At 48.4% G+C, this 15,000-nt stretch overlaps 1 protein-coding gene across 1 annotated transcript in view; it reads left to right on the top strand.

Annotated features, from left to right (window-relative positions):
• cacna1ea (calcium channel, voltage-dependent, R type, alpha 1E subunit a) overlaps nt 1-15,000 on the top strand; it is a 62,032-nt gene that overhangs the window by 23,125 nt on the left and 23,907 nt on the right. The window contains exons 6-19 of the mRNA XM_030371731.1: nt 528-718; nt 2,070-2,173; nt 3,242-3,357; nt 3,751-3,804; nt 5,793-5,888; nt 6,294-6,503; nt 6,989-7,101; nt 7,677-7,789; nt 8,647-8,778; nt 9,163-9,232; nt 9,503-9,620; nt 9,943-10,010; nt 10,387-10,478; nt 14,010-14,930. Coding sequence (XP_030227591.1) covers nt 528-718; nt 2,070-2,173; nt 3,242-3,357; nt 3,751-3,804; nt 5,793-5,888; nt 6,294-6,503; nt 6,989-7,101; nt 7,677-7,789; nt 8,647-8,778; nt 9,163-9,232; nt 9,503-9,620; nt 9,943-10,010; nt 10,387-10,478; nt 14,010-14,930 — 2,398 coding nt within the window. The remainder of the gene's footprint in view (nt 1-527; nt 719-2,069; nt 2,174-3,241; nt 3,358-3,750; nt 3,805-5,792; nt 5,889-6,293; nt 6,504-6,988; nt 7,102-7,676; nt 7,790-8,646; nt 8,779-9,162; nt 9,233-9,502; nt 9,621-9,942; nt 10,011-10,386; nt 10,479-14,009; nt 14,931-15,000) is intronic.

Below are 15,000 nucleotides of genomic sequence, written 5' to 3'. Positions count from 1 at the left end.
CCTTTCGAACGCAATTTCTCCAGCGCTGTGACATTTAAATGAAGCGCTTTTTCATTTTTTCCTTTTTATGACGTCTCTGAAAAATATGTCTATACTGTGAGGACCGACAAACACAAGCGCATCTTCGGTGACGCTGCCAAAATAGTTTTACTAGTCGTCATGGCCAGACCGGGAATCATACAGGAGATTCTGTTTGGAAGCTAACAACAACAGAGTTACTGAGATATATGTTGTCCGACTGAGATCAAAGTATCTTGATCTCAGTCTGATGTTAGTAGCCTGTCCACGATTCCCGCATACATCACAAAATGTCCCCATTTATCAGAAATATTATTTCAAATATTCTGCCAACACCCAATATCTCACAACAAATACCAAAGCTTAAATCCTCCTGTTACCAAATTTTCATGGCCAATCAAATGGTTTAGAGACCGTGTGCTGCCCTAGGGCCTTTTGGGCCGGGCCTCTCCTGTTGTCACGACAATAACTGTCTTCTGGTTGGTTACTATTTTCCATCACGTGTTTAGAGAACCAGACGGTGGACTCGTCCCTGTCCGACTTCCCCTGTGGGGTGCGCCAGTGTCCGGACAAGTACACCTGCACCGAGGGCTGGATCGGACCCAACGACGGCATCACCCAGTTCGACAACATCCTGTTCGCCCTACTCACTGTGTTCCAGTGCATCACCATGGAGGGCTGGACCACGGTGCTCTATAATGTACGTACACGCACACACACACACACACACACTGGACCACGGTGCTCTATAATATACGTACACGGAGACGCACACACACACACACACACACTGGACCACGGTGCTCTATAATATACGTAGACAAGACGCACACACAAACACACACACACTGGACCACGGTGCTCTATAATGTACGTAGACGGACACACACACACACACATGCAGACACACACACACACACACACACACATGCAGACACAAACGCACATGTAAACACACTCGAATGCAGACACACACGCGCATGCATTTACACACTCACGTGTAAACACACACGCACATGAAGACACACACACGAATGCAGACACACGCGCACATGCATTTACACATGCCAATGTAAACACACACGCACACACATGCAGAAACACACGCACATACAGAAACATATGCACATGTAGTCACGCGTGCACATGCACACACTCACATGCAAACGCACAAACACATGCAGACACACACGCACATGCTGACACACACACACACACACACACACACACACACACACATACAGAGAAACACACACACAATGACTCATCACATATCACACCTCACACATATTTTAACTCATCATTAACAGAGTCACAACTAGAACACGGCTACCATAAACACACACACACACACACACACACACACACACACACACACACACACACACACACACACACACCCTCACTCGTCTGTGTGGATGGCGACACAGGGTTGTGGAGCAGAGTTATTACAGTTCAGACCACACTCACGTCTCACGCTATTGCTTGGAGGCACACACAGTCAGGGTATCACCTCAACTACCACCAGCCATCTTATTAACACCCCCTGATCCCGAGAGACGTAACCCAGCCCTCAAACAGCACCTACACAGAATACCAACTAGGCCTCCCATGCTATAATAACGACATAGAGGACCTCACCATCACAGAAGGACATAGATACCTCAGTCTGTCATTTGAATGTGTAATAATAACCACTGTATTTATTAATAATGCATGCATTTATAAACATACGCAGTAATTAAATTGTTATATTGTATGACAGCAACAACAAGAAGCAGATTTTTGCAGTGCAGTGATGATAGTTTATTTAGAAATTAAAACATTCATAAGGGCTGGGCTCCGGTTGAGCCCATTCGTAGCGTTGAAACTGTTGACAGTAAAAGGCACCATCGGTAAGGAGGGAGGCTATCCAGATTCTAGGTGACCTGAAACTGGAGTCATGTTGACCTGCAACGCACTGCTGCTTGAGCGGCCCCTGAAACAAAAACAGTTTTTTTTCCTCTGCTTCCCAACTTCCTGGAAATCTAATTCTGTTGCGGTGGCTCCAGACCAACGATGCCTTGGGGCCGGCGTGGAACTGCCTCTACTTCATCCCCCTCATCATCATCGGGTCCTTCTTCGTGCTGAACCTGGTGCTGGGAGTCCTCTCTGGGTGGGTTCACACTCGCGCGTCACACCTGTTTCTACCGTCCGGGATCCCAGTATAACATGTTAATGTACACGTTATAGCGTGTCGTGTACCAGCTCCCATCCTCCCACCTCTTGACCTGGGAGTCGTTTTATAATGACCTGATTCTACGAAACATCCTCATTGAAAAGACAATCCACCCACTCCATGTATCCGCTGTCAACAAACTGGAATAACTGCAGATTTACTGCGGAATGGCTTCAATTCGATTAAATTCTAGTCGTCACATTCAGTCTGCCGCGTTATGAGATTTGTGCTTGGTTTATGGGCTGATTTTGTGTGCTCTGTTCCATAACAGGTTATCTGAGGCCGTCTTGCCCCTGTCAAGCCGCGTGCCGTTTGTTTTTTTCACATGGTGTCAGTGTTTATAAGTTAATGAGTTTTGCACAAAAGGTTAATCGGCAATCAACTGCCATTATCTCCACAGGGAGAAGAATGAAGGCGCCTCTCAACTCTGTCGTTTCCTAGCCCTCCCCTCCCTCCTTTGGCGCTCTGGTCTTGCTGTCCCCCTCTCGATCCATTTGCCCTGATTTATTTCTTCGTCTTTTCTCCTCCTCCTCCTCTCGGCTCCTGTTCTATCAACCTAACCTCTCCTCTCCTAGCCTGGCTGGTTTATTCCTTTCTCTTCTCTTCTCACTTCTTCTCTCCTGTCGTAAATCATCCTACCGTCACTTTCCTCTTCTCTCCCCGCTTCTCCTCTCCTCACCTTTCCTTACCTCTCCTCTCTTCTCCTTTCCTTTTCCGGTCTCCTCGCCTATCCCATCCTCTCCTTTCCTCTCCCGCCATAACATGTCCTCTCTTCGCCTCCCCCAATCTCTAAGCCTTTTGTATTTTTTCCTGTGCTCTACCTCTGCTGCCTCTAAATGAAGAGGCGAGGTCAGTTCTTGACAGAAATAGCCCTCCTCCGCCGTCTGCCTCCAAAAAATCGTCTCATTCATCTCAACGAGGTCATCGTTATGAATGCCTAGCGATGAGACCGGGACGGGGGATACAGAGGGAGGGGCTTAACAGACCACTGGTTGGCGTCTCCAGGGAGTTTGCCAAGGAGAGGGAGAGAGTGGAGAACCGGAGGGCCTTCATGAAGCTACGGCGCCAGCAGCAGATCGAGAGGGAGCTCAACGGCTACCGCGCCTGGATAGACCGAGCAGGTACCGCCCACTCCTAGGTTTCTGGGTTCAGAACCCCCAACATCCACACGGGCAGAATCTGTGTGAATCCTTGAGTCAAGCCTGATCTGCTACCTGATCATTAGTGACATGGATCTCGAGGGAATCACACTTTGGAGTAAAGTGTTTGCTAAATGACTGGAGAGCACATATTAAATATTGAATCTGAGCTCTTGCTAGGATTGACTTGATTACTGAGGGCCTGAATGCTAATTGCAAAAGCTCAAGGGCATCATCGTCATTTGCATTTTCTCCCAAATGTTAATTTTCTGAGAAATTGAAAGTATTAAAATGTTAGTTTTCAAGAACCCGTTAGCAGTTCAACTATCGTGGGAGTCGGTCTGAATCCCCCTCTCCGACTCATTACTCTTCCAGAGGAGGTGATGCTCGCTGAGGAGAATAAGAATTCAGGAACTTCTGCTCTGGATGGTAAGAAAGAAACCTTAAGTTTTCCTCTCATTCAACATCTTTCACATGCAAACTTTTCAGTTGTTTAGGATGGTATTTTATGGATTGACTTTGTTATCATATTATTTATGTTCTTAAATACCAAATCCTTCAATACGAGAGTTATTGAAGTGATGAAAAAAGTGTTTTCAGACCAAATGTGTAAGTTAAGGCGAGATAAACCCATTTACAAACACCCAAATCTTTTGTTGGTTAATAAACCGAAATGACCATTGTGTTCAATCACAGCTTTTTCTGACCACAGAAAATTACACACATAGATGTTTTGCAGATATAGTTAAACCTGCATTGTGTGGCGCTATAATGACTCAAAACACATAATTTTCCAGTATAAAGTCACATGGAATACAAAGGGCAGATGGTGGATGAGTGTTTAAAGTATCTGGTCCCACTCAGTGGTCAGCTACAGGCTGACCACTGAGTCATGGTGACCGTTCCTTCACTCCAAACCAATAGGTGTTCTTTTTACTAAATGTTGATTGATTGACAGCTCTGACAAGACTGCCAGAGTGTAGGACAGGGGGTACCTATGGTGAGAACCGCCTCTGCCTGACTGCACACACACACACACACACACACACACACACACACACACACACACACACACACACACACACACACACACACACGAGCAAGCACATGTGCCGCACACACACACATGCGCGTATAAGTGCATACACACATGCGCACACACACATGCAGAAACACACACACTCACAAACACACAAACACACACACATATCAGCACGCATACACACACACAGGCGAACACACAGATTCAAACAGACAAACACACACACACACACGCACACACAGCATGCAAATGCAAAAACATACACGCCAACATATATTGAAATAAATAACCAGGCATTCCTATAAGTGGAAAAATCAATTCTAAATGAAGTGAATACCCTGGTGCTGTAGACTAGGGGTATGCAAGCTTGATGAGACTGTGGCTAGTGCTGAGTAACAGTACCCAGGCGTTTGGAAAGACACAGCAGCAGGAGCTCCTTAATGGGAACAAAGCAGCGGCTCTAATAGCTTTGATTAAAAGAAAGTCGGCATATAGAAGTTGCCTTAGCAACAATTGGACCCAAAAGCAGTGCGCATGTGTTGTCTTAGTGTGTGTTTGTGTGCTTGATAATAGTGCGTGTGAATGGTGTTCCTGCCGTAACGCACACTTCCATGCGTGAAATGGCATCATTATTTCGTGGATGTGTACATGTGCAGTTGTTTGTTGAGCGCCTTATTAAAAACAAGGGACAACATTCTCAAGCAAATGTAGACCACCAGCCGTCTGATAGTGGGCAAAGGACAGGAATAGGGCGATTGAATAACGAGCCACACGGACACCAAACCCAGACACTGTCACCATGCTAATCCGCCATATTAGTGGTAAGGCATGTTTTGCACTGCACGGTATGTGAATGAACGCACTTCTACTCCAATCGGAATGCATGGCCTGCAACAAGCTTCCTTGATCTGAGCATGGGTATACCATCGCTCATTTGCCCGTGCTAGAATCACAGCAGATGATTTGCAATCAAGTTGAAAGGATCATGATGGCGTTTATTTTGACGTAATTCCATCTGTGACGCTAAAAAGCTCAAATTTGTTGCTAGCGGCTACGACTTTGCGGGCATTTAGATAGCTTCCACAGTCGTTTCCGTGTATCATTGAATTTGTTTGCGAACTTTCCAGTAATTTCCATGACTCCGATAGAAACTCACTCGCTAGAACGAGAACGCACGCTCCGAGCTTCCGACACGCGTCACTGCGTCGTTGGGTCGTCTGCCGGTTCCACGTGATCAAACTAAAAAGTGACCATTCCGAAGACGCTGCTTTGCTGCTGTTGCCATGCGAGTCTGTGGTCGTGCCCTCGCACTGTGCACCGTGCTTGGCTACGTTGTGGAGAGGAGCCCCTGTGCCTAACCGTCTCTGGCTTGCAGTCTTGAAGAGAGCCACGACCATCAAGAGGAGGGGTCTGGACGTGCCGCGCGGGGGCCCCTCGGATGAGGATTCGTACGGGGACATCTCGTCTGTAGGTGAGCGGGCCTTCCAGCAGCCCTCCAGTGCTGGGCTGAAGGGCACATATGAGCACAGCAAGCATAGAGGTACTGGAGAACGAGATTGGCGATGCAATTCAATTCAAAGAGCACCCTTAGGACTAAAGCACTGTTTTGCTGTTTTGAAATGATATTTTTTTGTCATTTTTAAGAAAATTATGGTTTCTTTGCTGCAATTCATCTTCTCTCTCTCACGCTCCTTATTCTCTCTCTCTTGCTCTCACTGTCTCTCTCTCTCTCTCTCTCTCTCTCTCTCTCTCTCTCTCTCTCTCTCTCTCTCTCTCTCTCTGTCTCTCTGTCTCTCTGTCTCTCTGCATCTCTCTCTCTCTCTCTCTCTCCCCTCCTCTCTCTCTCTCTCCCCCTCTCTCTCCCCCCCTCCCCCAGGTATCCCCATGCCCAGAGCCAGCATCAGGAGTGCCAAGCGCGGCCCCACGGCGTACTTCCGACGGAAGGAGCGTCTCCTGCGTGTCTCCATCCGGCGCATGGTGAAGACCCACACCTTCTACTGGACCGTGCTGAGCCTGGTGGCCCTCAACACCATGTGTGTGGCCATCGTCCACCACAACCAGCCCCCCTGGCTCTCCGTCTTCCTGTGTAAGCTCTCGTTTAGAATGTACATCAGAACGCATGGAGCAGGCTGACATGGTTTATTCCGTTGAAGATCTCTAATACAGCCCTTGACATTTTTACTCTCCCTCACCCTTTTCGATCCCTATCCAAAATGTGGCCTGTTTCGGGCTTCAAGGTGACAGATTATACCATCAGGTGTGATTGTGATTAGCCATTACAAGCCGGTTTGAAAATCGGCCTCTTCTGACATTTACAAGAGGGCGTGTCCACTGATGATGTGTGCTGGCCAATCACACTCACACCAGATGGTATAATATGACCACTTTAAGAAGGCATCGCTGATTCTTACTTTAAGTACCTTTCATTTTGGAAGAAGTGTAAAATGCCTTAGGCTATGCGTACATCAAAGCACAGCTTCGGGGGTCTGGGTGATCTCAAAGAGCGCGACAGCAGCCAGAACGCCTGAACGCGTTCCTTCAGCCTGTGTCGCGTTCTCCCCGTTCCTCCAGACTATGCAGAGTTCCTGTTCCTGGCGTTGTTCGCGACCGAGATGTTCCTGAAGATGTACAGCCTGGGCCCACGCCTCTACTTCCACTCCTCCTTCAACCGCTTCGACTGCAGCGTCAGTTCCCCTCTTTCGTTCAGTCCTCAATGTCTCACTCCCTCTGTATCACACCTTGGTGACCACAGAGGAACAGGGCGATGTTGGCGGCCTGTCGCACTGTGGAGTGCGAGTGGTGATTGCTGGTATTGATTACTCGATGCACAACAGGTGTGCAACCTTACCCAGCCTTAACCAGCCCCAGCTTCTTATCAGTCTGACTCGGGCCAAGTGAGGCTGCTTCAACCAGCCATCGTCCACACACACGTCACACATCTCCTCTGGAGTCAGAGAAACATTGGGTATTGATTTTACACAAGTCACACAATAAGAGACGTGTGTTTAGAAAGGAAATGAGCTAATTAGGAAGTAAAGCCTACTCCCTCAATGTACTGTGTATCTATATGTACAGCGTATGTTCACCAGTGTGCTGACGGTGCAAGTTAATCTATATGTATACCATATGTTCACCAGTGTGTTGATGGTGAATCTATATGTTCACTGTATGTTCACCAGTGTGTTGAGGGTGCAATTGATTCTATATGTACGCCGTGTGTTGGTGGTGCAGGTGAATAGTGTGTCGGTGGTGCTTGCAGGTGATCGTGGGGAGCATCTTTGAGGTGCTGTGGGGTTTCTTCAGGCCCGGCACCTCGTTCGGCATCAGCGTGCTTCGCGCCCTGCGACTGCTGAGGATCTTCAAGATCACCAAGTCAGTACACCCCGTCAAAACAGATCCTTTTTGGATTCCTTATTCAAGTGGCTCTCAAATGGGGGTACACCTTCCCCTAGGGGTACTTTGGATTACTGCATGGTGTACTCAGAAAATACAATTATAGTAATAATAAAGTAATAATACAGCAACTTTTTTTTCTTTTTCTTTTACCGTGGGCAACTTTCATTCTGAAAGCTACACAACAAAAAAATCGAGAAAATGGAAAAGTAGTTGAAATGTAAACAAGGTCAAATGTATTCCGTGAAAAAGAAAGCACATCCAGAAACGCCAAAATGTCGTGAGATTCAAGACGAATATACTTTAATGGGATTAACCGAGCCTGGGTAAACCAACGCTGCCTTGAGCGCAATTTCATTTCACGCTGCTAGATTGAGATGAGGTCTGGCATTAGCCAGGCTAGGATTCAGCACCTGTGGCGAGAAATTTGCCAACAGTTGCATTAAGCAAAGGCCCATGTTTCTCCCAAAAATGGTTATTGCCGGTGAAGGGGGTACTTAGTTTGAGAACTACTGCCTTATTCAACATAGCATTAAAATATACTTTGGAACTGTGGAGATACTGTAATGTCCGGAGAAGTTTACTTCTTATCCATGTTGACAGCAACGGCTCACTATCAAAGCGTGTCTCTATATTTTCTGACTGATAAATGCTTAACCTGGTATGAGATACAACTCTGTAGCTTCTATCTGTGTTGGACAAGCAAAAAAAAAGAAGCAATCTTCATTCAGTACACATCCGCTGTGGTCATTACATGAATTGGAGCATCTATTGCCCTTAATCAAGTAACATTTTGAGCATGTAATTTATTTGAATGGTACGTCGTTGCTCTCAAGGTACTGGGCGTCTCTAAGGAACCTGGTGGTGTCTCTGATGAACTCCATGAAGTCCATCATCTCCCTCATCTTCCTCCTCTTCCTCTTCATCGTGGTGTTTGCACTGCTTGGCATGCAGCTCTTCGGTGGCAGGTAACACATTGGTGACCAGCTGAAGCAATGTGGAAATCATGCAGTCGATCTAGCATAGGTCCTGAAGAAAGAATAGGAAATAGAGTGTGTTTCGATTTTCCTCTCTCACACATAGGCAGTAAAGCACAATCATGGTGTCATCTATATATTTTGTAAATGGCATGCAGCATTGATTATTAATATACAATTCTCTCCAGAATAAAACTGTTCCCAGCCACACAAAATTTTGTTTAACTTTTTGTAGTTGTTGTTGAAGACTATTATTATGCAAGGTCACGGATGAGATCAACAGCTACAAAATACTAAGCAACGCTCCACACAGCTAGTGGAAGAAGTTCACTACACACTTTATATGTGTGAGTGTGTGTGATGTGATTGACCCAGGTTCATCTTTGAAGACTACACTCCAACAAACTTTGACACCTTCCCTGCAGCCATCATGACCGTCTTCCAGGTCTGTAAAAACCCATCCGAACTTTACATCCAGTTTTATTTCAGCCCAACTTAATTACAATAACAATTCACTCATTAAACAAGATAGAGCCATAATGTTATGTGTATTGTTTGAGGCAATTCTTTCCTCATCGAGTAAATACGTATGCTAGCTTATTAGCACAATATTAATAGCAGTAGATCACAGTGGAGTTTGCGTGTGTGTGTGCGTGTGCGTGCGTGTGTGTGTGTGTGTGTCGTTCATCATCGTGGTTTCACTGTGTGTTCCCAGATCCTAACCGGAGAGGACTGGAACGAGGTGATGTACAACGGGATCCGCTCCCAGGGAGGAGTGGGGTCGGGCATGTGGTCTTCCATCTACTTTATAGTCCTCACCCTGTTTGGAAACTGTATCCTCCTGCACTGTGTTAGACAGGAAGCATCGATCCTTTATACCCCAAGTGTAGAATTTAGTAATTCGTTTTACACACCTTATTTTTCTGATAACAATGTAATGCAAATTGTACAAATTGCATACAGATGTTTTAGCACAATAGTTTCATTTTAAATAATATTAGGATAAAAATAAAACGTATCCGATAGAGCAATAGCCAGGTCAGCTTCTCTGTAGAGCATCACTGTGATCCGAGAATTGAGATGACACCTAGGTCACAGAAGAGCATATTTGCTTCATAGGGAGTTTATTCATTTCCTTAAGAATGTAATGACCAGACACGCTCCTCAATGTCTTCTTGGCCATCGCTGTGGATAACCTAGCTAATGCACAAGAACTCACCAAGGTAAAAACAAAAAACAACAATAAAAACCAAACAAATGGCAAACAATGGAATGGGTTATGAAAACCATGGTCTTACTATATCTCTACTCTCATCCCTCTCTTCTGAGCTTTGTTACCTTCCTCACTACTCCTTTCCCAAACTCTATCCTCCCTTTCTCTGACTATCCTTATTCTCTCTCTCTCTCTCTCTCTCTCTCTCTCTCTCTCTCTCTCTCTCTCTCTCTCTCTCTCTCTCTCTCTCTCTCTCTCTCTCTCTCTCTCTCTCTCTCTCTCTCTCTCTCTCTCTCTCTCTCTCTCTCTCTCTCTCTCTCTCTCTCATCTTCCTCCTTCTCTCTCCTCATCTTCCTCCTCCTCCCTCTCTCTTCTTCTTGGGTCAGGACGAAGAGGAGGCTGAGGCCGCCTTCAACCAGAAGCATGCGCTCCAGAAGGCCAAGGAGGTGGGAGCCATGTCCTCCCTCATGTCTTCAGAGTAAGTGTGTTGCAAGCTGCTCCCCTTGCCTGATCCCCTCCGGCTCCCTACCTCTCTCTCTCTCTCTCTCTCTCTCTCTCCCCCCCTCCCCCCTCCCCGCCTCACCCCAGGGGAATGCCCCGTTACCGTAACATTTCCCTGGGTGAACCCAGGGACGGGTCGAGGTAGCCTCTGTTAAATATCGGCAGCGTCACGGTGCTCCACCACGGGGTTAACGCATGGAGCTGTCCGTGGTGCATTGTGGGAGCAGTGGGTCGGAGCAATAGGATCATCATCTCCGTCCTGAGGCCAGGAAATGGCATTTGGGTGGATCATTACAAGCAGCTTGGACGAGGGTGGGGGGGGGGGGTTGGGGTGGGGGCTGGGGTGGGGGGGACTCGGGCGGACGGTGTTGTAGGATGGGGGCGGGTTGGGTACCACGAGGGGCTATTGATGAGTGCGCACTGGCAGGTCTACTATCAGGACAGTTGTTTCTGCTTCCAGCTCTGTAATTTCCTCTAAATTGAACTCTGCGTCGCTATGGTTACTGGCAGGCTTCCCAGTAGAAGTGGTGTGTGTGTGTGTGTGTGTGTGTGTGTGTGTGTGTGTGTGTGTGTGTGTGTGTGTGTGTGTGTGTGTGTGTGTGTGTGTGTGTGTGTGTGTGTGTGTGTGGGGGACGGCGGTTGATGAGTTGCTTGTATTGTAGCCATGGAGACAAGATAACTTGACCTTTGTTGCCTCCTGGATCCCTACAGGTCATACTCTTATAATCCATTTGGTGATGAATCAAAGCAATGGTAGGAACCAAGCTATTGATAATCATACACAGTTGTTCCAATAAGGATGAGCCAATGTCTACATGTCTCTAGGAACACAATTACACCTAGTTTAGTCAGATGGTGACTACGTTTTTTATTTATTCATCAATCTTATTATTCCTTTATTATGTAACATTACATTTATCAGTTTATTGAATTATTCCCTTGTAGCCATTCCTCCTCATACGTTCACTAGTCTTGCTGCTCAAACAAAAAGCCTGACAGGAATAATAGAATAAGCAGAGTTTTCCCCCAGATGAGTGGCAGCAGTAGCAGCAGCAGCAGGCGCTAGAGAGATTGAGAGCAAAGACATTCCTAATGGCCGACCTACTGTCAGAACCAATAGGACGCTGGAGCACCGCAGGCATGTCTGGAATACACCATCTGTATTCAGGGAGGCCATCCAGTGAACTTATCACTGTTTTCCCGACTCGACTCTGAGAGGTCTTTGAGAGGTGAGAGAGAGAGAGAGAGAGAGAGAGAGAGAGAGAGAGAGAGAGAGAGAGAGAGAGAGAGAGAGAGAGAGAGAGAGAGAGAGAGAGAGAGAGAGTAAGGCGGCCTCCACTGGCCTCAGGAGGCACCTGCATGGGGTTGTGGTTTGCTGAGCAAAACCTAGGGTGGAGGATGGAGCATGTGGGAAAATGACTTGTGATGACTGAACCCCGGGCATGCCCGCATGACTTTTGGACTGCATGGTTTAAGGTGGACCAATCAAAGCGTTTCTTACATCATCACCATGCATAAAGAGCTGCACATGAGAATGCCTTTCAAACGCAATGCGCAGCGAATGATTTTGTAGTGGTTGGGATCTCGGGTCTCTTTAGCGCAGTGCTTTCTCTCTCTTTCCTCCCGTGGATGCTGTGTCGGTTAATGCATTGGAATCGCTGTCAAGCATTCTGATCTCTGCGAACCTCAGCATGTTGACTTTCCTCCACTCTGAGTCTGGCATGAGGAACCAGAAGACTGGTTACTGGGACATGGGGCGTCGCTGCTCAGAGATCCGTCACAGTGTGCTCATGCTTCTCTGTAAGGGATGTCTGATCATGCTAAAGTCTCTCTCTCTCTCTCTCTCTCTCTCTCTCTCTCTCTCTCTCTCTCTCTCTCTCTCTCTCTCTCTCTCTCTCTCTCTCTCTCTCTCTCTCTCTCTCTCTCTCTCTCTCTCTCTCTCTCTCTCTCTCTCTTGTGTCTGGTGACGGAGCCCTCCTTCTCATTGTTGTATATACCTGTCTACCATACTGTAGCCCTCTCCTGTCCGTACCCCCCTCCGGTCCACCTTGGGGGGGGGGGGGGGGTCCTCTCCCTCTTATCCATGTGGCGCTTGAGTTTGATGTTTGATGAACGTTTGAATTGCTCTAACTCTGCTACCATCTTGTTTGTCGATGTTTGCTTGGCTCCAACGGAGACACACGGTGAAACAACCCCCCCCCCCCCCTCCCTACATGAGCATCACCACTCAAAACAATCCCAGAAAACACACGTCATCTACAGCATGCACAGTTTATGATGCGCACGATTTCAAGTCAAATCTATTTATCTTTTTCTTTTGGCAAACAAATTTGCCGATGAATAACGTACCAAGTCCCATGTCAAAGTACTCAATCAATAAACCCGATATATATTTGCTAAATGGCTGGTTTGTAGTGCAATCAACCAACTATAATCAACCCATTGTAGTGCAAGTGGTTCGAGGTTGGGGGCTGTTTCGCTGCGTGTCTCTCTGGCCTGTTTTATGTCTGCTCACAAAAGCACTAATGTCTTGTTTTCAACCAATCGCTCATTGATAACACGGACCACACAAGAGTCCACGCCACAGTAAGTAACAGTGTCTGTTCAGCTCTCTCCCCCTCTCTCATGCGCCTGTCTGATTTCCTTACCTGCGTTAGTGTTCTGCTCTCATCTCCATGGGTAATCTCCTGCTTTCATCCCCCCACTCTCTGTGCTCCCCCAGCACTGAACTCTTATTTTTGAATCGCGCATATATACATATACACCACTGGCATCCTTCTGCATTTTCAACTTCTTTTTTGATTGTAGCGCAGTAACTTTTTCTGGCTTGGTTGACCTGATACATAACATCTTCATTGATTCAGCCAATAGTTTCTCATCAAAATGGCGTTGCTTTGATGTTGTGTATGAAGTGTTTCAAAACCACCGATCAAAGTTACAACAAGGACATGCTTGAGACAACGGTTTTGTTTGCTTGTTTACAAAAAGTGAATTAACTTAATCTACCTTGGTCTATTGAATTTTTGCTGTTTTAAACAAATGTGTTTTTGCTTAACTAAGTTGCCCTGAGCAGAATGCCAAATTTAAATGCTTGCACTCAAACTAATGCATTAGTATATGAAACAGTAGTGTAATAGTCCAATACAGACTGACTCAATCTCATGTATTAGTTGAATGTTTCCGCTCCAACTAATGCATTAGTATCTGATGCAGTAATGTAAACAATGCACGCTGAATCAAACTAATGCATTAGTGGTTGATGCAGTAATTTAAACAATGAACACTGAATCAAACTAATGCATCAGTGGTTGATGCAGTAATTTAAACAATGAACACTGAATCAAACTAATGCATTAGTGGTTGATGCAGTCATTTAAACAATGCACACTGAATCAAACCAATGCATTAGTGTCTGGTGCAGTAATGTAACCCAGGAGGTCTACGGTGCACACTGAGTCCCGGGCACCCCACTGACGCGGGCCCCCCCCCTTTCTGTCTCTCTCCACAGTGGCAGTCGGAGGAGAAGGCCCTACCTGTACAGGAAGAGGGCCATCCACCGCAGCCGGCCGGCCCACTCCTACTCCCTGGAGGAGAGCCAGGGCAGCTTCCGGGAGGCCTTCCCGCCGCCCCCTCTCAACCCCTGTAACTCTTTCATGTCCAGGAGGGAGCGGCGGCGACGCATGACCATGTCCGTGTGGGAGCAGCGGACCAGCCAGCTGCGGAGGCACCGGCAGATGTCCAGCCGGGAGGTGCTGCACAACAGCACCGGCGGCGAGGAGGCCAAGGACGGAGCCGCCGCCGCCGCCGCCGCCGCCGCCGCCACCACGCCGCCACCGGGGGCCCTCCCGCACCCGCTGTCCGTGCACGGCAAACACAACCAGAGCACCCCTCTGGGCAGCCTCAAGCGCCTGGCCGCGGCGGACCCCCTGGCCTCGCCGAACCCCCCGCCCCCGACGGATCCCACGGGTCCTTCGGGCGAGGCCCTCGCTCTCTCCCCCCCGGACGCCCTCCCGGCGGTGGCTGCGGACGCCGCGTCGGACCGCGACGACGCGGCGTCGCGCCCGGAGCCCCCCTTGACCCTGGCGGTGCCGGAGCCGCCGCCCGAGCCGGAGCCGGCGGCGGAGAGGGGGGGCCACTACGGCCCCGTCAACGGGTGCCGGAGCCCCATGCGGAACGGCGAGCGGCGGCACCGCGCCGCGAAGAAGTTCCGCCCGCCCGCCGCCGGGGACGCCCTGACCCCGGAGATGGCGGGGGGTCACGGCGCGCCGGTCAGGGGCCGGAGGAGGGGGGGGCCGGCCGGGGGCAGGGGTCAGGGGGGCCAGCGCTCGGCCAGCAGGTCCGTCAGCCGGGAGCGGAGGTCGAGGAGCGGGGGGGAGGAGGAGGAGGAGGAGGAGGAGGAGGCCGGGGGGGAGAAGCTCGGAGGGGGGAGGTGAGACGCGCTGCCTCCCGTGGGTCTTCTAACCTTGTCCGTCTCAAACATTTTCTGAGATCTGAGATCA

The sequence above is a fragment of the Gadus morhua genome, chromosome 12, assembly GCF_902167405.1.
Source record: "Gadus morhua chromosome 12, gadMor3.0, whole genome shotgun sequence".
NCBI classification, from domain to species: Eukaryota; Metazoa; Chordata; class Actinopteri; order Gadiformes; family Gadidae; genus Gadus; species Gadus morhua.
The sequence above is the reverse complement of the archived record's forward strand: the minus strand, read 5'-3'. Positions and strand labels throughout refer to the sequence as shown.